This window comes from Doryrhamphus excisus, linkage group LG19, assembly GCF_037039965.1.
Source record: "Doryrhamphus excisus strain RoL-2023G ecotype Guam linkage group LG19, RoL_Dexc_Guam_v1.1, whole genome shotgun sequence".
Taxonomy (NCBI): Eukaryota; Metazoa; Chordata; class Actinopteri; order Syngnathiformes; family Syngnathidae; genus Doryrhamphus; species Doryrhamphus excisus.
The window spans coordinates 11,541,014-11,562,645 of NC_136375.1; the positions used below are offsets into that span (position 1 = coordinate 11,541,014).

General features: G+C 42.6%; 1 protein-coding gene across 1 annotated transcript in view; it reads right to left on the minus strand.

The window, feature by feature from the left end:
- Positions 1 to 467: 467 nt before the first annotated feature.
- Positions 468 to 21,632, minus strand: part of LOC131106811 (uncharacterized) — a 36,993-nt gene continuing 15,828 nt past the window's right edge. The window contains exons 3-4 of the mRNA XM_078799211.1: positions 981 to 1,498; positions 468 to 828 (exon numbers count right to left, since the gene is read on the minus strand). Coding sequence (XP_078655337.1) covers positions 690 to 828; positions 981 to 1,492 — 651 coding nt within the window. The 5' untranslated portion in view covers positions 1,493 to 1,498 and the 3' untranslated portion in view covers positions 468 to 689. The remainder of the gene's footprint in view (positions 829 to 980; positions 1,499 to 21,632) is intronic.

A 21,632-nucleotide genomic window follows, 5' to 3' on the forward strand; every position in this document is an offset into this window, starting at 1 on the left:
TTAATTGGCGACTCCAAATTGTCCATAGGTATGAATGTGAGTGTGAATGGTTGTTTGTCTATATGTGCCCTGTGATTGGCTGGCAACCAGTCCAGGGTGTACTCCGCTTCTCGCCCGAAGACAGCTGGGATAGGCTCCAGCACCCCCCTGCGAGCCTTGTGAGGAAAAGCGGTAGAAAATGAATGAATGAATGAAGAATGAATGAAACTCTGAAATAGACTGAAATAGAAAACATTAGCATTCTATGTCAACAATATGGAAGACTGAAAGGCATTGAGGTGTGTTTCTAATATTGTGGACCCTCTCTTGCAGCTAAATGACCAACATATGAGAAATAATAGTTGTCATTATGATGGCGTTTTGGGGGAAATATGATAATGTGGCTGTACCTCATGAAGTGGTGTATGTATACATGTACCTTTCAAAATGACCTGCAGTTAAAGTTACAGTAAAGTTTAATGACAAGTCACAGCAAGTGTTGTCCGGCAACCCTGGAAGCAGATGGACCATCCTCAGCTTCCTCTGGAGGAGACGAGCAGGGCCATTATGACTGAAGACTGGTCCATAAAATCCATAAACACCCCTAACTGCATATTATTCCCATGAAGAGACTACGCTCTTCATTCCACAATGAGGTCCCATTCTGTTCAATGAAGGATACTACGGAGTGAGGGGGGGGTATGCATGTCTTAGCCACGGGCTTGAACCATGTCTCTCAGTTGCCGGGTGAAAGAAGCATGAAGGGCCTGTGACGAGCTCTCCAGGCGACCAGCCACATCAGACGCCGCCCGAAGCATCTCCTCAAAAGCCAGGGACCCGTCACGAATCCTGTCTCCATAAAATAACGCAATCACAAGTGGAAAAAAAGTCGGAATTTTATGAGAAAATTGCCATACCAGCCATGTTAGCATGTGTATGTTAGCATACTATCTGAGAACTTTTGATATGCTAACAGAAAATACAGATGTTTCCCGACTTACTTCTGCATCCCAGCAAGGGTGTCCAGCACCTCACCCTCCAGCTGTTTCTCGAGGTCTTCCTCGGCCTTATCCGTCACCTCGCGGCAGCTTTTGTGGTCCTCCTGAATGCCCACCATGTTGGCCTGGATCACCTCCTCGTAGCTCTGATCTCCCAGCTCGGCCCCGACGTACTGCTCAAGGTTCTCAATCACCGCCTTGTTGGCGTGATGGAGCGCCTGCAGATAGGCCAGCTGCTCTTTCTGGGCCTTCAGCCTTCGGGCAGAAACGCCCCTGGTGCTGAAGCGGACAGCGCATGTCTCCTCTTGCGGGGGCGGAGCGGACACATCGGCGGAGGTTGGGTTGTTTTTCACCCTGGCAGGCTCATCAGCGATGGATCGCAATGGTCCATCAGTGGCCGTTAACGAGGGGTAAATGTCAAAGCCTGATCCGTAATCGCCGTCCCCACTTTGGCAGAGTGTTGGGGTTGCCACGGAAACCAAGACCACAATAACGGACATCCACCAACGCCACATGGTAGCCTGCAATAAAAAAAGAAGAGGTTAGTGACTGGGAATAATGTTGCCTTTTAAGCTGGTCTCCCTGGTTGACACCAGCAGAGGGAGCTGTCAGCGACAACTTGCTTCAAGAAAGTGAAGAAGAGCCTAGCAAACATTCATTCATTCATTCATTTTCTACCGCTTTTTCCTCACGAGGGTCGCGGGGGTGCTGGAGCCTATCCCAGCTGTCTCGGGGCGAGAGGCGGGGTACACCCTGGACCCTGCACATATAGACAAACAACCATTCACACTCACATTCATACCTATGGACAATTTGGAGTCGCCAATTAACCTAGCATGTTTTTGGAATGTGGGAGGAAACCGGAGTACCCGGAGAAAACCCACACATGCACGGGGAGAACATGCAAACTCCACACAGAGATGGCCGAGGAAGGAATCGAACTCGGGTCTCCTAGCTCTGTGGCCTGCACGCTAACCACTCGGTCGCCATGCAGCCTCAGACTCCATATTAATACACAAAATATTTTCGTAGTTACAGCACAGAAAACATGTGTATAACTTTCTAAATACGTTTTTTGCCATGATTAGAGCCCTGTAAACATGAAATCACATCCCTATAGTCACTTTTACCTTCCTAGTTACGTAGCTTCAATTTTATTTCTTCTAAAACTTCAGAAAATTTCTCCAATGGCGTCGGTAAGAAGGACAAAAAAAAGCCCAAAACGCACCACTTCCACACAGAATGGGGGGAGAACATTTTAGTGAGTGTGAATGGAGGTTTGTCTGTATTTGCCTTGCCAATGGCTGGCCACCAGTCCAAGGTATCAGCTGGGATAGGCTCCAGCATACCTAAGGGCTCCGCAACCCTAATGAAAATAAGCGGTACATGGATGTATGCTTATGTTTTGACAACCTCAAAAATGTCTACAATTTTTGTCTATAATAATTTATCCCTATTTATGATGAAGTATCTGACTTTTTATATGTTTTTCTTCCAACACTGGTCCCTGTAAAAAGGCAGTCTGCCCAAAACATTAAACCCTGTGCCTGGCTTAGCAGATGCCGAGTTATGTCACGGAAGGGCTGTAAAAAATTAAAAAAAAAAACAAAAACTTGACAGCATCGCTTTGTTGCTTTTGGAGACATAAAGAGACCCTGTCTAGTATGGTGGGGGGGGGGGGGGGTGCAAGGATTCACTTTTTCACTTTTGTTAAATGTCAAAGGAGGTGGCGGTCCCTACTGCGGCGCCACGTGTCTTCTTCTCAACATCTGGAAGTGTGTGTGTGAAAACATGAAGCAGGTCTCGTCGCAGCCAACCCTCATCGATGCCAGAACACATTGAATGTCTGCACTGGCCTAGTTCGCTTTAAAAGCCATGGGGGAGTCAACTATGCAAGTGTAAAAAAAAGTGAAGTTAAACTAAAATGAAGCAAAAGTACTCACCATTGGAAAAGGCCTGACAGACACAATACAGGGATATATTTCCATGCTACACGTGTCACCATGTGCTTCGGGCTACATGCTATTCACGCTAGAATGTGCCTGGTGAAATTAATTTGTGTGAGTAATTGATATTTTTAATGAATCATATTGCTCCTATTGAGGCGGCACGGCGGTCGAGTGGTTAGCACGCAGACCTCACAGCTAGGAGATGAGGGTTCAATTCCACCCTAGGTTAATTGGCGACTCCAAATTGTCCATAGGTATGAATGTGAGTGTGAATGGTTGTTTGTCTATATGTGCCCTGTGATTGGCTGGCCACCAGTCCAGGGTGTACCCCGCCTCTCGCCCGAAGACAGCTGGGATAGGCTCCAGCACCCCCGCGACCCTCGTGAGGAAAAGCGGTAGAAAATGAATGAATGAATGAATGAATTGCTCCTGTTGCTACTAAGCAGTCAGACCCTTTCAGACTATGTCAAAGGATGTTGCATTTCTGCTTCTATGGATATCATCACACGGTTTCTGATTTTTGCGGCATTGAGCCTCACAAATTGAATTAAATATATTATTAACTTACAAAAATGGGTCCAATGCCAGATTCAGTTTGCTACATCATTTGATGTGGCCTGCAAAAATAATGCAAAATAATAGAAAATCAATAATATAAAATCAAACAGTAAAGTAAGTAAATTATTTTTATGTTTTATTTATGTTATATTGCGCCCTGTGATTGGCTGGCGACCAGTCCAGGGTGTACCCCACCTCTCACCCAAAGACAGCTGGGATAGGCTCCAGCACCCCCGTGACCCTCATGAGGATAAGCGGTAGAAAATGACTGAATGAATGAATTTATGTTATATTGTGCCCTGTGATTGGCTGGCGACCAGTCCAGGGTGTACCCCACGTCTCGCCCAAAGACAGCTGGGATAGGCTCCAGCACCACCGTGACCCTCATGAGGATAAGCGGTAGAAAATGAATGAATGAATGAATTTATGTTATATTGTGCCCTGTGATTGGCTGGCGACCAGTCCAGGGTGTACCCTACCTCTCGCCCAAAGACAGCTGGGATAGGCTCCAGCACCACCGTGACCCTCGTGAGGATAAGCGGTAGAAAATGAATGAATGAATGAATGAATTTGTTATATTGTGCCCTGTGATTGGCTGGCCACCAGTCCAGGGTGTACCCCACCTCTCGCCCAAAGACAGCTGGGATAGGCTCCAGCACCACCGTGACCCTCATGAGGATAAGCGGTAGAAAATGAATGAATGAATGAATTGATGTTATATTGTGCCCTGTGATTGGCTGGCGACCAGTCCAGGGTGTACCCCACCTCTCGCCCAAAGACAGCTGGGATAGGCTCCAGCACCACCGTGACCCTCGTGAGGATAAGCGGTAGAAAATGAATGAATGAATGAATGAATTTGTTATATTGTGCCCTGTGATTGGCTGGCCACCAGTCCAGGGTGTACCCCACCTCTCGCCCAAAGACAGCTGGGATAGGCTCCAGCACCACCGTGACCCTCATGAGGATAAGCGGTAGAAAATGAATGAATGAATTAATTTATGTTATATTGTGCCCTGTGATTGGCTGGCGACCAGTCCAGGGTGTACCCCGCCTCTCGCCCGAAGACAGCTGGGATAGACTCCAGCATCCCCGCGACCCTCGTGAGGATAAGCGGTAGAAAATGAATGAATGAATGAATTTGTTATATTGTGCCCTGTGATTGGCTGGCCACCAGTCCAGGGTGTACCCCGCCTCTCGCCCGAAGACAGCTGGGATAGACTCCAGCATCCCCGCGACCCTCGTGAGGATAAGCGGTAGAAAATGAATGAATGAATGAATGAATTTGTTATATTGTGCCCTGTGATTGGCTGGCCACCAGTCCAGGGTGTACCCCACCTCTCGCCCAAAGACAGCTGGGATAGGCTCCAGCACCACCGTGACCCTCATGAGGATAAGCGGTAGAAAATGAATGAATGAATGAATTTATGTTATATTGTGCCCTGTGATTGGCTGGCGACCAGTCCAGGGTGTACCCCACCTCTCGCCCAAAGACAGCTGGGATAGGCTCCAGCATCCCCGCGACCCTCGTGAGGATAAGCGGTAGAAAATGAATGAATGAATGAATGAATTTGTTATATTGTGCCCTGTGATTGGCTGGCCACCAGTCCAGGGTGTACCCCACCTCTCGCCCAAAGACAGCTGGGATAGGCTCCAGCACCCCCGCGACCCTCATGAGGATAAGCGGTAGAAAATGAATGAATGAATTTATGTTATATTACATAAACAAAAAACTAAATGGTTGCATACTGAAATTTTTGATGGCACCTTGACTTCGGATTTTAATATAAGTACATACATAAGCAAATGATCAAATGTAATAATATCAAGAGGTGCTTGCCTCTGCTCTAAAGTCAAGCCAGAGCTGAAAGTCCTTATCATTACAGCATGTGTTTTGCTTTTTATTTAGCTTTTTGAACTGAGGCTGAATTGTGGGGTCTTTGGCCTCACAGCTTCACTTTCTATTCTCTTTGAAAGCAAAAAGGACAACACGCTAAAAGAAATCATTTCCAACCACAAAGACATGCATGCACCTTGCTCAAGGAGCGGAAAGCAAACTTACCAATCTTTATTTCCTCCACTGCTGCTACTCCGCTACTTCCAATTTTCCGGCCAAGACAAAAGACTAACAGGGTCAGAGAGAACTTTCTTTTACCGTTTGAGGAAACAAATGCAAACACACGCTCACACTATTAGGCTCTGAGTGACTGACTGGAGCGTGTGCAGTAGGAAGAGGGGTGGAGGTGGTGGTGGTGGAGGGGCGTCGAAAGTGAAAAATTTGCTTCTTTGTGGTGAGTGGAAAGAGGGGCAAGCTAAAGGAAAGGGGGGGAGTAATCTACTTCCCATGTGTCCATATTAGTGGGGGGAGATTTTTAGGACCAAATACAGTATATCCAAGGGAAAATACTATAGGTAGTAAACTTATATATATATATATATATATATATATATAGTACAGATCTTTGGTGAAGCCAGTGTACAGCTTGTATCGCAGTATTAAAGTAGTATAGCCCCTGAAAATGACTCAACACATACTCATTTTTGTCGTTGTTGCCAATACATAATTGTGGCTTGGTGTCATGGTCTGGGGCTGCATGAGTGCTGCCAGCACTGGAGAGCTGCATACTTTTTTTCCTGTGTAAAAGGATGTGAAACATATTTAATTAGCATGCTTTGTGTTGTTATTAATTATTGGTATGGTATCAACATTTCAGCTTGTTCTCTTCTTCATCGACTTTTCATATTTTTGCCGTATACTGTAAATTTCATTCATTCATTCATTTTCTACCGCTTATCCTCACAAGGGTCGCGGGGGATGCTGGAGCCTATCCCAGCTGTCTTCGGGCCAGAGGCGGGGTACACCCTGGACTGGTCGCCAGCCAATCACAGGGCACATATAGACAAACAACCATTCACACTCACATTCATACCTATGGACAATTTGGAGTCGCTAATTAACCTAGCATGTTTTTGGAATGTGGGAGGAAACCGGAGTACCTGGAGAAAACCCACGCATGCACAGGGAGAACATGCAAACTCCACACAGAGATGGCCAAGGGTGGAATTGAACCCTGGTCTCCTAGCTGTGAGGTCTGCACGCTAACCACTATACCGCTGTGCCGCCCTACTGTATATTTTTTAGTGTAAAATAAAAAATGGGCTACGAACCCCAAACCAGCCCCTGTGCCACACTTTGGACACCTCTGCTTTAATAGCTCCTCATCAGGGTTGGGTCTGTGACATGAAGTCAACTCTGTGAGGAACCACATCTCTTGTAGACTATTTAGCTTGTTAGCTTCTCTTCCCGAGCAAACAATGGTGATTAAAGAGAAAAGGGGAGGGTCATTGCAGCTGTAACTAACAGTCAGTAGATCCAAAATGGCAAGCAAGAATTTTTCCTTGGCTTTCTGCTGCCAAAAAGTGCTAGAGAAGCAGATACAGACCTAAGTGTCTTTGTCCTATTAAATGAAGAACAGAATGTTCAGTGTACCAAAAACTGGTTTGCATTTAGTGTTCATAAAAATCAGATTCATTATGTCCATGTTTTTTCATTCACTACGGTAAAGTTCCCGCCCTCAAGTGCCGACGTATTACCACAAATATCGCGTGATGAGCTTACTCATGATGTTGTCAAACGCCGGGACGTATATTGGTGCCAAATAACACGACCACTTTATGGACAAATCTTTCCTTTTTGTGCAACACAAGAAACCAAGCAAGCGTGTAGTGCAGCCCTGTCCATGAAGGCACCATATGGGAGTCATTTTTCACCGTCACGTTTCTTAGCACTAAACCCTTTGACATTTGCTATGAAGATTCCATGACGCCTACAATGACACTTCCCAGGTATCAGGGTAGTCTTCTGAATTATGTATTTGGTTGTTTAGTGGTATGTATTTCGGATTCCATGTAACCCGAAAAACCTGTTCTTAACCTCAGTTTTGATGACGAGCAATGAACGTACGAATGTAAAATGTTATTTTGGTCGAATTACGAATAGTTTGAATAGCAAACCATAGAAGAAATCAGGATTGACACATGAGGAGCTCCACTGCTCCCGGTTGCCGCTTATATTACAGTCCATAAATCCTTCCTGGTTCCTAGTTTGACAGACGAACCAAATTCATTTAAAACAGTTCTTGATTTGACTTTCTTCCATGACACAAAACCTTTTACAAAGTTTTTATAATAGCGTCTATAAATTAGTCCACTTACTTGAGTCCACTGGAGGGTTAGCTGAACACACCGAAGACAACTGACTATGAATATATTGAGCAAGAAAAGTCTTTTAGATGTTTTTTTGTTTTTTTTTAAATGACCACACAACCCCTCCAGAGGGTTGTCGCTGGCTGAGGCCAAGGAAGAGCGGCAGAGTGTGCTGTCGCTGATAACGTCTGCTAATCCACTCGGGGGAGCACAAACGCGGGACGGATTTTTTTCTGAGCAGGAAACTAGCTGATGATTCAGAAACAAACATCGTGTTGACTTCTTCAAAATGATGTGACCTTGACAAACGACTGAGCTGAAGCTAATAGTTAGTATTGGTTCGCCTGTTGGGTTAAAGGCTGCTACAGGAATCAGTTAAAGCGACGATAAGAGGCTAAACCTCAGTTAGCGTCCGCCCTGGTTAACATGTTTTTCCGTTGATGCTTACAATTTAGGTGATAATTTTGACTCGGTTTGCATGTGTTCTTTGGTTAGCGTACAATAGAGACCAACTTTTTTTTATTATTAAAAAACAGTCATGAACGAACGGGTCAAAAGAACTAGTTCTTTTTTGTGAACGGAAGGAACAAGGTCACCGCTTCGTTCAGTTGCAAATGCTTTTTTTTTTGATTGGCTAGAAAGTCGGTTCACTGTTCCTTTTTGCAAGGAGGGACTATCTGCGTGCTTGCCTGTCTTATCCTATCGTCGTGCCTCGCTCTATGGGTGGGTGGTGTTAGCTGACTGAAAGTCCGAGACCGAGCAACTGACTGGGTCAATCGGTCCGGGGTCGTAACGCTGTACCGGGAAGCTGAGAAGCTCGGATCCGGAAGGCTGTCATAATACTTCTGATTTCAAGGTACGTGTTGTTGCGCTGTTGAGTCGGAACGAACGTGTACATGAGTGAACGAACCTGGTCTATGCCCAGGGGGAGATCACAGGCTAACAACAAATTGCCCGAAATGCCCAAAATGAACAAATCTTTTTACTGAATGAACCGTAGGGATCCGGTTCACTGAAATGAACGGTTTTGCTCACCACTAACAAGCACAAAAACAATTCCAAATGTATATAAATGCAGAATGAAAGGCATAAATGAACATTTAAGGTTACTTTTAACTTTGCCTGTTCCCAAAGACAGGATGTGGCAGCCACATCAACCACCACCATCTTCCTGTTTCCAGTCCTGTCAAGAATCACGCCTTCAGGAACCTTAAATGTTCATTTACCCCTTTCATTCATTATTTATATGCATTTCATATATATTTCATATATATCCCTTTACTGCAGAAAAGTCCTTGCTCTCATGTGTCGACACGTTGCCACATACTGTACGCATAGATCCGGTCCGCTTAGATCAATTTATGCCATATCACACAACCGGAAATCCTTGTATTGGTTCAAACGTCAAATAACTTCCCTCGGCGTCACACTGGTTTGGACCACACTAAAGATTATTTGGACAAAGCTTGAACCGTTTCCTCTTTGTCCACATGACAGGGTAGAAGCCAAGCAAGCCTGGAGCCTGTCCATGAAGGCACCATATGGGAGTCATTTTTCACTGTCACATTTGTTAGTACTAAACCCTTTGGCATTTGCTATGAAGATTCCGTGTTGCCTACAATGACACTTCCAAGGTATCAGGGCCGTCTTCTGGATTATATACAGTATGTATTTAAATTCTACTTTTACTACTATAAGGACTTCTGATAGAAATAATAAAAAGTGGAAAAATGAGTAAATGTGTTCTTAACCTAAGCCATACTGCTCTTAAAAGTTGTAATATGATGAGAAACAGGGCGGCACGGTGGTCGAGTGGTTAGCGCGCAGACCTCACAGCTAGAAGGACCAGGGTTCGATTCGGCCATCTCTGTGTGGAGTTTGCATGTTCTGTGCATGCATGGGTTTCCTCCCATATTCCAAAAAAAAACATGCTAGGTTAATTGGCGACTCCAAATTGTCCATAGGTATGAATGTGAGTGTGAATGGTTGTTTGTCTATATGTGCCCTGTGATTGGACGGCGACCAGTCCAGGGTGTACCCCGCAGCTGGGACAGGCTCCAGCACCCTCCGCGACCTTTGTGAGGATAAACTGTAGAAAATGAATGAATGATTCTTTTAAGATTGTCAAAAAATAAAACATTCTAATTTTTGCGGCATTGAGCCTCACAAATTGAAATAAATATATTATTAACTTACAAAAATGGGTCCAATGCCAGATTCGGCTCGCTACATCATTTGATGTGGCCTGCAAAAATAATGCAAAATAATGGAAATAATATCAAATCAAACAGTAAAGTAAGCCAATTATTTTTATGTTTTATTTATGTTATATTGTGCCCTGTGATTGGCTGGCGACCAATCCAGGGTGTACCCCGCCTCTCGCCCGAAAACAGGTGGGATAGACTCCAGCACCCCCGCGACCCTCGTGAGGAAAAAGCGGTAGAAAATGAATGAATGAATGATGAGAAACAAACAAAAAAAGTTGTTGCTGGAAGAAAAGTTACAAGAAGAAAGTTGGAAGAAACGACCAATGACTGCATGAACAGAGACACAAATGTGTCAAATGATTTAAAAATCCCGTCTTGTGTTCCCAACTATGTGAAAGCTTTTCCTTTGCATGCATTGCAGCACTTAGCGGTTACTGAGAACTCCTTGGTCCTGAAGGCAGCAGCAACGTGCTTCCAAGCAGATAAGCGATACGATTGAGCATGATTGATGTGAGCCTCTTAACCTACTCTCGATACCGCCCTGCACCCAGTAGTTCCATCCCATTTGCAGGTCACAGAGATACCGCGGGGGCCTCAATGGTGTCTGCGCGATAAACACTTGATGCTGTCCATCTCGTGCCCTTAAAGCCCCTTCAGGCATTCCTGTCAAGCCGGGTAGACGAGGCTCTTGGCGCCGAAAACCGGCCGTCTGGGCCGTTTCCCAACAGATGTCGAAGAAAGAAAAGGCAGACCTCGGACCAGACCTCATTACGTAGTCAAACGGCAGGAAATGAGCCCGCCTGAGGACACTCGGACCGCCAATCAATCAGTGTGACGTTGTTTCGGACCAGCAGAAATACAACAAATACCATTTTTATTTACCCATATTTTGTTAACTTAACATCTCAACGTTTAATAACAATAACTTTACCAACAAAGAAATATTTGTTGGACTGCTTATCCTTGTTAGGTGACTTTATGGAAATTATTTTGGGGTATTTTTTCATTCATTCATTTTCTACCGCTTATCCTCACGAGGGTCGCGGGGGTGCTGGAGCCTATCCCAGCTGTTTTCGGGCAAGAGGCGGGGTACACCCTGGACTGGTCGCTAGCCAATCGCAGGGCACATACAGACAAACAACCATTCACACTCACATTCATACCTATGGACAATTTGGAGTCGCCAATTAACCTAGCATGTTATTTGTTTGGGAGGAGTACCCGGAGAAAACCCACGCATGCAACGGGGAGAACATGCAAACTCCACACAGAGATGGCCGAGGGTGGGATCGAACCCGTGTCTCTAGCTAGCTGTGAGGTCTGCGTGCTAAACACTCGAACTCGATTTTTAATAAAAAAGAAAGAAAGAAATTCATTCATTTTCTACCGCTTATCCTCACGAGGGTCGCGGGGGTGCTGGAGCCTATCCCAGCTGTTTTCGGGCGAGAGGCGGGGTACACCCTGGACTGGTCGCTAGCCAATCAGAGGGCACATATAGACAAACAACCATTCACACTCACATTCATACCTATGGACAATTTTGGAGTCGCCAATTAACCTAGCATGTTTTTGGAATGTGGGAGGAAACCGGAGTACCCGGAGAAAACCCACGCATGCACGGGGAGAACATGCAAACTCCACACAGAGATGGCCGAGGGTGGGATCGAACCCGGGTCTCTAGCTAGCTGTGAGGTCTGCGTGCTAACCACTCAAACTCGATTTTTAATTTAAAAAAAATAATTAATTAATTAATTACTGGCGGCACGGCGGTCTAGTGGTTAGCGCGCAGACCTCACAGCTAGGAGACCAGGGTTCAATTCCCACCCTCGGCCATCTCTGTGTGGAGTTTGCATGTTCTCCCCGTGCATGCGTGGGTTTTCCTCCGGGTACTCCGGTTTCCTCCCACATTCCAAAAACATGCTAGGTTAATTGGCCACTCCAAATTGTCCATAGGTATGAATGTGAGTGTGAATGGTTGTTTGTCTATATGTGCCCTGTGATTGGCTGGCGACCAGTTCAGGGTGTACCCCGCCTCTCGTCCGAAGACAGCTGGGATAGGCTCCAGCACCCTCGCGACCCTTGTGAGGAAAAGCGGTAGAAAATGAATGAATAATTAATTACTTAATTAATTTACTGGGAAAATAATATTTATAAAAAATACAGATGGTGATGCTGAAGAGCCTTCGTCCCAATCTGACGGTCAATGCTTACTGAGGTTTTTGGTCAGTAATATCAATATAAACAAAACACTGCAAAATGATGCGCACCCACAGACAGTGTCGCTCGCTACATTGCAAAATAAATGCAACCATTCAATATAGTTCTATGGCAACATACATACAGTTGATTTGTGTGTCAAGCTAATGTGGCCCACATACAGTAGACCCACTATATTTGAGTACCACCTAGTTGTTCAAGAAGAATTACAATTAATTCTAAAAATAATATGTAATGTTGACAAGTGACCATATTTTCCAGACTAAGTCAAATCAGTCAAAAAATATAAATATTACTTGCATTTACTTAGATTTATTTTATGTCATCCTCACAGTCAGTGGCAATGTTTGCTAGCAGAAATTTGGGTGAAACGTTTAGGGATCAGTCAGAGGGATAAAAACCTATTTTTGTTATCTGTGTCAAATTGACCCTTCATCCTCCACTCTTCACTTCAATTTGACACTCGCCGACCAGACCGGGCGATCTCACTGACCTCGTCACGCATCCTTTGACCGTCTGATATTGATTGGCGCTCTCCGCTTGAATAAGGACACAGCTGAGGTCTGAGAACCCCGGCTTCTGTCATGCAACGCTTCCAGGGGGGAATCACCCGGAATGACCTGTTGTCTTATTTTGTCAACTGGATTTTACCAGCCGTGAATTTGTATCCGTCATTTAATTTAGGCTGCAGCCATTCCAGGAAGTGGTGACATACTGTAGCTGCGAGAGGATGGAATCAAGCGACAACGTCCATTAAGGACTCCATCATCCAGGAAGCCTACAAACTGCCTAATTATGTTTGCCTGATTTCATTGTGGCTTCTCTTATTGTTTATAGTTGGACTTGGGTTACTTAACCCCAAAACATGGCATAGTGATATATATTTTCCTATTTGAATGAAACTATCATATTATATATATATATTATATTTGTTTATATAGATTATGTATTTTTTTATCAAATTGATCACACTTCAAATTAATTAATTGTGATTAATCACCATTTGCCACTGTTTGTGAAATATGCCCATTTTGCTGTATTTTATGTATATTATATTTAAGATTCTGCACGGCAATCTAGTGGTTAACGCAGGTCTCACAGCTAGGAGACCCGAGTTCAATTCCACCCTCCACCATCTCTGTGTGGAGTTCTCCCCGTGCATGCGTGGGTTTTCTCCGGGTACTCCGGTTTCCTCCCACATTCCAAAAACATGCTAGGTTAATTGGCGACTCCAAATTGTCCATAGGTATGAATGTGAGTGTGAATGGTTGTTTGTCTATATGTGCCCTGTGATTGGATGGCGACCAGTCCAGGGTGTCCTGGGTGTTCCTGGGCCTTGCTGGAAGGTGTTGGACACCCCTGGCTTATTGTTATGGTTCTATTATTATTATTATTATTATCAGTAGTAGTAGTAGTAGTTTCCAACAGTAGGTGGTTACACAATGCCAAAAAAAAGCCTATTCTTCCTCTATTTGACTGTGAGTGTGAATGGTTGTTTGACTATAGTATGTGCCCTGTGATTGGATGGCGACCAGTCCAGGGTGTCCTGGGTGTTCCTGGACCTTGCTGGAAGGTGTTGGACACCCCTGGCTTATTGTTATTGTTATGGTTCTATTATTATTATTATTATTATTATCAGTAGTAGTAGTAGTAGTAGTAGTAGTTTCCAACAGTAGCTGGTTACACAATGCCAAAAAAAAGCCTATTTTTCCTCTATTTGACTGTGAGTGTGAATGGTTGTTTGACTATATGTGCCCTGTGATTGGATGGCGACCAGTCCAGGGTGTACCCCGCAGCTTGGGCAGGCTCCAGCACCCTCCACGACCCTCGTGAGGATAAACTGTAGAAAATGAATGAATGATTCTTTTAAGATTGTCAAAAAATAAAACATTCTAATCAAATTAATCACAGTTTGTGTTCACCATTTTCTCCTATATATGAAATATGCCAATTTTTTTTTTTTTTTTCTTTAAAGCTGTCACATAATTAAAATTTGTATTCTAATTAGGTTCAGTCTGAAACATACAATACACAGAAAACACTAACTGTAAGTACTAGCTACTATGCTGTAGCTTACCAATTCATACAACGCAAGCAAAATGGCTTAAAAATGAAGTGAACAATGTCCCTAGGATCTCTTCAGGCTTCCAAAGGGGATCTGTGTGAGCAGAAAAAAAAGCCCGCTATACAGAAGTGCTTACTGTAAATAATCCACCTAACACGTGAAGTGCAAAGATCCGGAAGACACGCTGTGTCCGGAATGCGTCTTGTTTTTGCTTCCTCCTTTGTACACAACGGTTACAAAGCTATGAAATGAAATTCAAGCTCCGTGTGGCCAAGCGTATTAAAACACACGGACGTTAGGTCTTTACAAACTAGCTCTGAAATATTACACACACGCTGGCTCGGGGAGATACGGCCGGTGCATTTCAATGAGGCGCTCGGATCAGTCAGGGTACAAAAACGACTCTTTCCAGGATTGCGAGATGTGAAGTACATCAGCATAGATATTACTCCATTCAACATATACATTGCAAGTAATACGTGAGGAATGTCACCTCCATTATGTTGGTTGTGTTTTGACTTCTGTCTGTTCTGTTACTTCTGTCTGGATATCTGAGGTTGTATCATTCCAAAATCAACCTAAATTTTGGAGGGGTAAAAAAATACTGTCGTTATAAAAATCCTCCCCGCCCCGGCATGACCTCGTCCCGTCAGTGACGGTTACGCAACGCCGCGTCTCATCTGTCTCAGTCAAGGGCTCGACTCAGAACAACGGCGCATTGTCGTTCTCACGTTACGCCGTTTCGTTGCAAAACTAGCTGACGACATGGCTTTCGGTCAGGGTGACACGCAGCTGACCGTCTATATTTAAACGCCACGTTGCAATGTAGGCTGCTCAGAAGTATACAGCTTGCTTGTTCGCCGTCAGACGCCTTAAAGGCCCCCCCCCATTTATGCAAAAGTGACTTTTTAAGTAATAGGAAGTCCCTCAATCCTGTTTCTGAGTACCAAACACGAGAAAAATGTACACCCTCCCTCCACTCTGACAGAATAGGCGCTCCAACGGTTGATGTAAAAAAAGGCAGGCTTTGCTACACGTCTGAAAATCAAGCTGTAAGCTGTAAATTGTTGTGTGTTCCCATTTTTCAACTGTCTAAATTCCAAGGCTAGATTCTGCACACTTGTGACACGTATTTAAAATAGTTGGAAAAAAAAGACGACATTTGAACTCAACAGCAGCGCTGTCAAGACAAGACAAGGCTATATCGTCTGACGGAGGTTGCTCAAAAGCAGCGAGCTGACCTACTTTGTTCCATCAAGTTTTTGTTTGAAACTGAAGGGGATTCTGACACCAAAAAAAAATGTCCCAATTGTACGGAAAAAAATGTGAAAGAAACAGACGACCTTTTTCTTCCTCTCCAGTCGGAAGTCTATATTTCCTAAATGACTGCGGTTACAGGAGAATAAAAAATGGAGCTGTTTTTCCAGCAGGTCAGCCGGTCTATCACAATCCTATGTACACTTGATGTGAAACAAATGGAGTGATTAGCAGCTAATTAGGCCCAAAAGGAAGCCATGTTGACGGCGGCGACAGAGTGAAGGATGAACATTTCAGCGTTTCGATTGGTTCGCTTTTTATAAATCATGGCATACATTGGACGCTATTGTCCCTCTGCTGTGGACAAAACCGATGAATAACCTTTCTTATAGTGATTTTACATTAAGGTTGGCAAGTCTGTTAGTATCTTTCTTTATGCTGGTGCCAGCAACTCCTACAGTTGTTTGTACAGATTTAAAAAAAATCATCTGATTCACAAATTACACTCTGGAAATGGGTTTTTATTATTACGAAGGCGGTCAAATAATGTAAATGTTTAATCAAATTAATCACAGTTTCAAATTATTTCATCATGATTAATCACTATTTGCCAATATGTGTGATATACGCCCATTTTTGCTGTATGCTATGTATATTATCTTTAAGGCTGTCAAATTATTTTAATCAAATTGATCACACTTCAAATTAATTAATTATGATTAATCACCATTTGTCACTATTTGTGAATTGCCAAAATGCCCATTTTTGCTGTATTTTATGTATATTATCTTTAAGACTAAGTGGTTAATGCGCAGGCCTCACAGCTAGGAAACCCGAGTTCAATTCCACCCTCAGCCATCTCTGTGTGGAGTTTGCAAGTTCTCCCTGTGCATGCGTGGGTTTTCTCCGGGTACTCCGGTTTCCTCCCACATTCCAAAAACATGCTAGGTTAATTGGCGACTCCAAATTGTCCATAGGTATGAATGTGAGTGTGAATGGTTGTTTGTCTTTATGTGCCCTGTGATTGGCTGGCGATCAGTCCAGGGTGTACCCCACCTCTCGCCCGAAGACAGCTGGGATAGGCTCCAGCACCCCCCGCGACCCTCGTGAGGATTAGCGGTAGAAAATGAATGAATGAATCTTTAAGACTGTCAAAAAAGAAAACATTTAAATAAATTAATCGCATGTTTCCTGATTAATCGCGATTAATCAACACGTGCTACTATATGTGAAATATTCCCATTTTTTCAGTTTTGTATATTATCTTTAAGGCTGTCACATAATAAAATTTGTATTCTAAGTAGGTTAATTACGGTAATTAGTGTGTAATTACTGTAACATGTGCATTATAAAGACGTAGGTGGGATGTTCTGAGAGTTTGTGAATGCATCATGCTTGAATTTGTAATAATAGTACAGTAATCCCTCATTTATCACAGTTAATTGGTTCCAGATAAATGAATAAGTAGGAGTCCTCATTTATGAATCAAATATTTTCATAGACAGACCATAGAAAACCTCTTTACAACCTTATGCATAAGGTTTATAACATTATTAGAGCCCCCTAGACATGAAATAAGACTCCTATAGTCACCTTTACATGCTATTACCCAATATAGTAAACATAATAATTGAAAATAAGTGACTTAAGACATGAGTAAGACTTACCAGTAATCAAAAAAAGCCACAAAGTGGCTAATTAATATATATTTTTTAAATACAATCAATGTTCCAACAGTGAAGTGGTGAGGGAGGACTGTATTTGTTGTTTTACAACCAAACAGGTCAATTCCAGACATTTCGCTAGCGTGGACGCTCAGTAGCAGCTGTGCAGTATGGAGAAGCGGCGCTGCCTTGAAAGGCTCTGCCTGTAAGAATTCATTATCTTGAAAGCGAGCACAGCAGCGAGCGTGGCCAGGTGGCGGCGGGGGGAGGCTAATTTCACATTTCATCCCGTGTCCTGAGTGCGAAGACGCACCACTTGCCATCTTGGAGGAGAGCAGTGCCCGGGCTGCCGTGAACGCTTGATCAGACGTATAGAGGAAGTCCACCACGTTGTCGCCACATTGACCCCCATAAGCTTGGCGCCGTTATTTCTTTGGCGGGGTGGAACAGTGGTCACAAGCATCATGGAGATTGTTTTTAGTGTTATTGCTTCCTTTTCAGTGACAGGAAGCCAAATGGCGTGACACCATATCGGCAATTACAGCTAAAGAAATTGCCTCTTATTTTTTCACAGAGCATCGGAAATGGTTAAGATGTACACAATTTCAGTTTTTGGCTTTTTTGTCTTTCTTCCCCACTTTTCTACGACAGAGTATTACATCACAGATTTTGAGAATAAAAGTGGTAAAAAAAAAAATGAGGAGAATTAAAGTAACAAATTTGCAATTCTCGTAATATTATGAGTTGTTTTTCATAAATTTGCGGTTTTATTCTCAAAATCTCAAATAATTTTAACACTCATTCATAATTGTCTGAGACAGCTATGAAAATGGGGTCAAAGGTAATTTAATTTTCAGTAGTGATAATTATCGGTTGATATTGGTATAGAAAAAAAATTACAAATCTGAGATTTCGGGAATAACAGTCATTAAAAAAATCCATAAATGTACAAGAATAAAATTCGCAAATTTATATTACGTTTAGCGTAAGTAAATCGGAGAGGCTAACTAGTTAGCTCGCTATGCTAGCAGCAGCTGCCTCTTATGTCCCTGTGCAAGGCAATGTAAACTCAGAATACTAATAGGAGTGTAAAGGTGACTATAGGGGTGTTATTTCATGTCTACAGGACTCTAATCGTGTTAAAAGCAATATTGTGGTGTTTACGACATTGTGACATCCTTGGTGTAACATTGCCCGACTTATTTTTACATTTGTATGATTGGGACAGCTTATTTTTCCATATTTTCTATGGGAAATGTTACTTTTGGACATTAGGTTCTGCTGTAGTACGTGCAGGAGTTTTGTTTGCACACTTTATCACAGGTCTCATTTTATTTCCTCAAATTCTGGATCTCTCTCTTGTCGACGCTTGCTTAGCATAATTAAATTCCACTTTGCTGCGCCCAGCACTTCTTGCTCTCCATGCACAAGTGCTACTGCACTAATCGTACGGCACGCTCACTCTCTCGACACTCAGTCGTCTACTGAGGGATCCGAGCTCATATCGTTTCCTCACGGGTGGGAATCCAATTTCATTTTCGATAAAATACATTATTTATATTGAGTCTTTTACACCAACATCAATACTGACTCATTGTGTTGCAAAGCTCGGACATTTTTTTTTTTAGGTTTTATTACTGATGACGGGGAGGTGAAAGGCTTATTGCATTTGCTGCTGTCGTATTTTGCAACAATACATCTGATATTTGAATGTAAAGCAGTATTTTAAAGAAGTATCTTAGACAAATTGTCTCGTGGGGAAAAGAAAAGGCAAACAGGTCTCTCGTAATCAAACCTTTGCCTCAAGCAGCATGTTTTCTCATTAGCCATGTTATCATTTCTACACTCTGCCGACGTTCAAATAAGCATCATTGCTGGGAAGAAAATGGATATTTTAAAAGAACATGACATTAGGTTTTGTTTTCACGTCGTCATATCTCATTTGCAAGTGCACGACGGTAAAAGGGTCTTAGCCGGGGTCGCCAACACCGACTCATTAAAAAAATGGCACAAATGTACAAATGATCTGTCAGCCCCAAGCCAAAGAAATAACATCGTTAAATGCAAAAACTCATCATTAGAGTTAGAATATACACTGTTCACATTTCAGAATTTATTATATCTTGTCAAGGGACAATGCTCTTGAATCTACACTCGGATAGAGCAGGGGTGTCCAAAATGTGGCCTGGGGGTCATTTGTGGCCCATGGCACATTCTAAAAATATTATTTAATAAGAAAAACAAAAAAAAAACAACAACAACAACAAAAGCAGCAAAAACTGAAACATCAGCAGCAATTTGACAGTGATAAAGTCAAAATATGAAAAGAAAAAAGGTGTAATCTCATCAAAAAAGTCATAATTTTACATCAACAAAGTCGTAATATTAGGATAAAAAATAAACAAAATTAGGTGGGGGGATAAGTTGTAATATTATAGGTATATAAATCAAAATTTTCTGGGATTTAAGTCATAATATTAAATTAAAGAACCAACTTGAAATTGTTGGAAAATTTTAAGAAAGAGAAAAAAATTGTTGGAAAATAAACAAAGCAGCAGTAATGGAAAAAAAAATTATTTTATGAGAATGAAGTCCACGCTAACTTGCTACGCTATGCTAGCTCGAGTATTCAAACTGAGGCAAAATTTTGTGAGAAATTTCCGATGCATCGACGAAGCGGGTGCTAACCGAGGTGCCACTGTATAGGAATGTGATGTAACAACCAAAGTATGAGCCAAAGACTAGCGCCCCCTGCTGGTGTGGAGATTTCGTACCTTTTACTAGGCTGCACATGCAAGCTACTGTACCTTCTGGTTTGTATTCCATTCCTTTGAAAGTCGAGTTCAAAACAAGATTCGTGTTATGGATCCATGCTAGCCATCTGGTTAAGTCAGTTGATTAGCGTTGCGGCAGGCATGTGGATACGGACATAAAATACGCAATCATCAGCGCATTTGATCACAGGCCCTTTCTAAGAGCCGTCTATAAGTCACGTTACATCCTCAGGACATGACACTGCTTCACCGCGGTAATCAATAACAGCAAACACACGCTTCTGGAGGGATTAATGTCCAACTGAATGGCTGCAACGCATGGACAGAAGCTCTTAAATCTACTGTATGAAGAGGTTAACTTAGCCCTGAGTCAGCATTTTAAATGAATGAATGACCGAGCAGAGGAATACATGTAGCAAACACATTTAAACAGTAGAGTAATAGACACAGCAGGGGCGTAACTTTAAATCATTTGGAAATAACTACATGAAATGTTATATTGTTTTATTAAAAAGATTTGTGCCACTTTGACAGTCCTTGAACGCACCACCTAACTTTATCCCTTGCTATTCTGTATTTTTCCGCGTATTCTTTTATATTCGGTCCCAAATGGTGATCTATACGTCGGACAAAAATGCAGCAAAACCTGAGGCTCAGAGCTAATCATTCATCTAGCATTTAATGAAAGTTTACTGCATTAAAATACAACTAAACCAAGAAATAAATACTGGCTTTCTTTGAGAAGAAGTAGCACAGGCGTGTCCAAGGTGTGGCCTGGGGCCATTTGTGGTCAATGGTAAAAAAAAAAAAAAAAAAATCTAATTTTACAAGAATAGAATTGCAAGAATTGCAATTTTCTGAGGATAAACTAGCAATATTATGGGCCAAAAAATAATGTAATCTTAGTAGTACAGAGTTGAAATATTAAGGAAAACATTTTTTATAATAATATTTTTCATAATGTTAAGAAAAACAAAATAAGATTAGGTTCAAATTTTTAGAAAGTTATGTTGGGGGTGAAATTATAATATGTGAAGAATATGATGGAAATGAAGTCAGAATCTTACAGGGAAATTTTGAGAATTTTTGAGTTTTTGAGAATAAAACCGCAAATTTATGAGAAACAACTCATAATATTACGAGAATTGCAAATTTGCTACTTTAATTCTCCTCTTTTTTTAACCACTTTTATTCTCAAAATCTGTGATGTAATACTCTGTCGTAGAAATGGATGGAATCTAGCATATCTTCAGTCGTCCGTCCTAACCACAAACCGGCAGACCAGCATCGCCAGCGTCTGATCCAATACATGAAACGGTGTCCAGATCGTGAATCCTGACCTAGCAGCGTTGTAATTAGTATTAATCACAGCCAGAGATGGAAGTCATTTGTACTCCCCACCGCCTCTTCAGCAGCAAGCGTCACGTTTTAATAGGGTGGCGCACCTATGACTTTACCAGAGTGGCGAGGGAAAACATTTGACAATCTCTAAAAGGGATGGAAAACCGCTGTCTGTCGTGACCGGACGCCAAGCACGTGACACGCAACAAACAACCCATCACATCAGTAATGAACAGTGAAGAGGCTGCTTAGGTCCAAGGTCTCTTTCTCTCTCTCTCTCTCTCTCTCTCTCTCTCTCTCTCTCTCTCTCTCTCTGCACAAGCCCATCCCCGCCCTCAACCTTAAAACATTTGATAATTCCTCCGCCTGAGGGCTGGGATGCATTTTTCACTCCGACTCATAAGAAGTCTCTTTGACTGT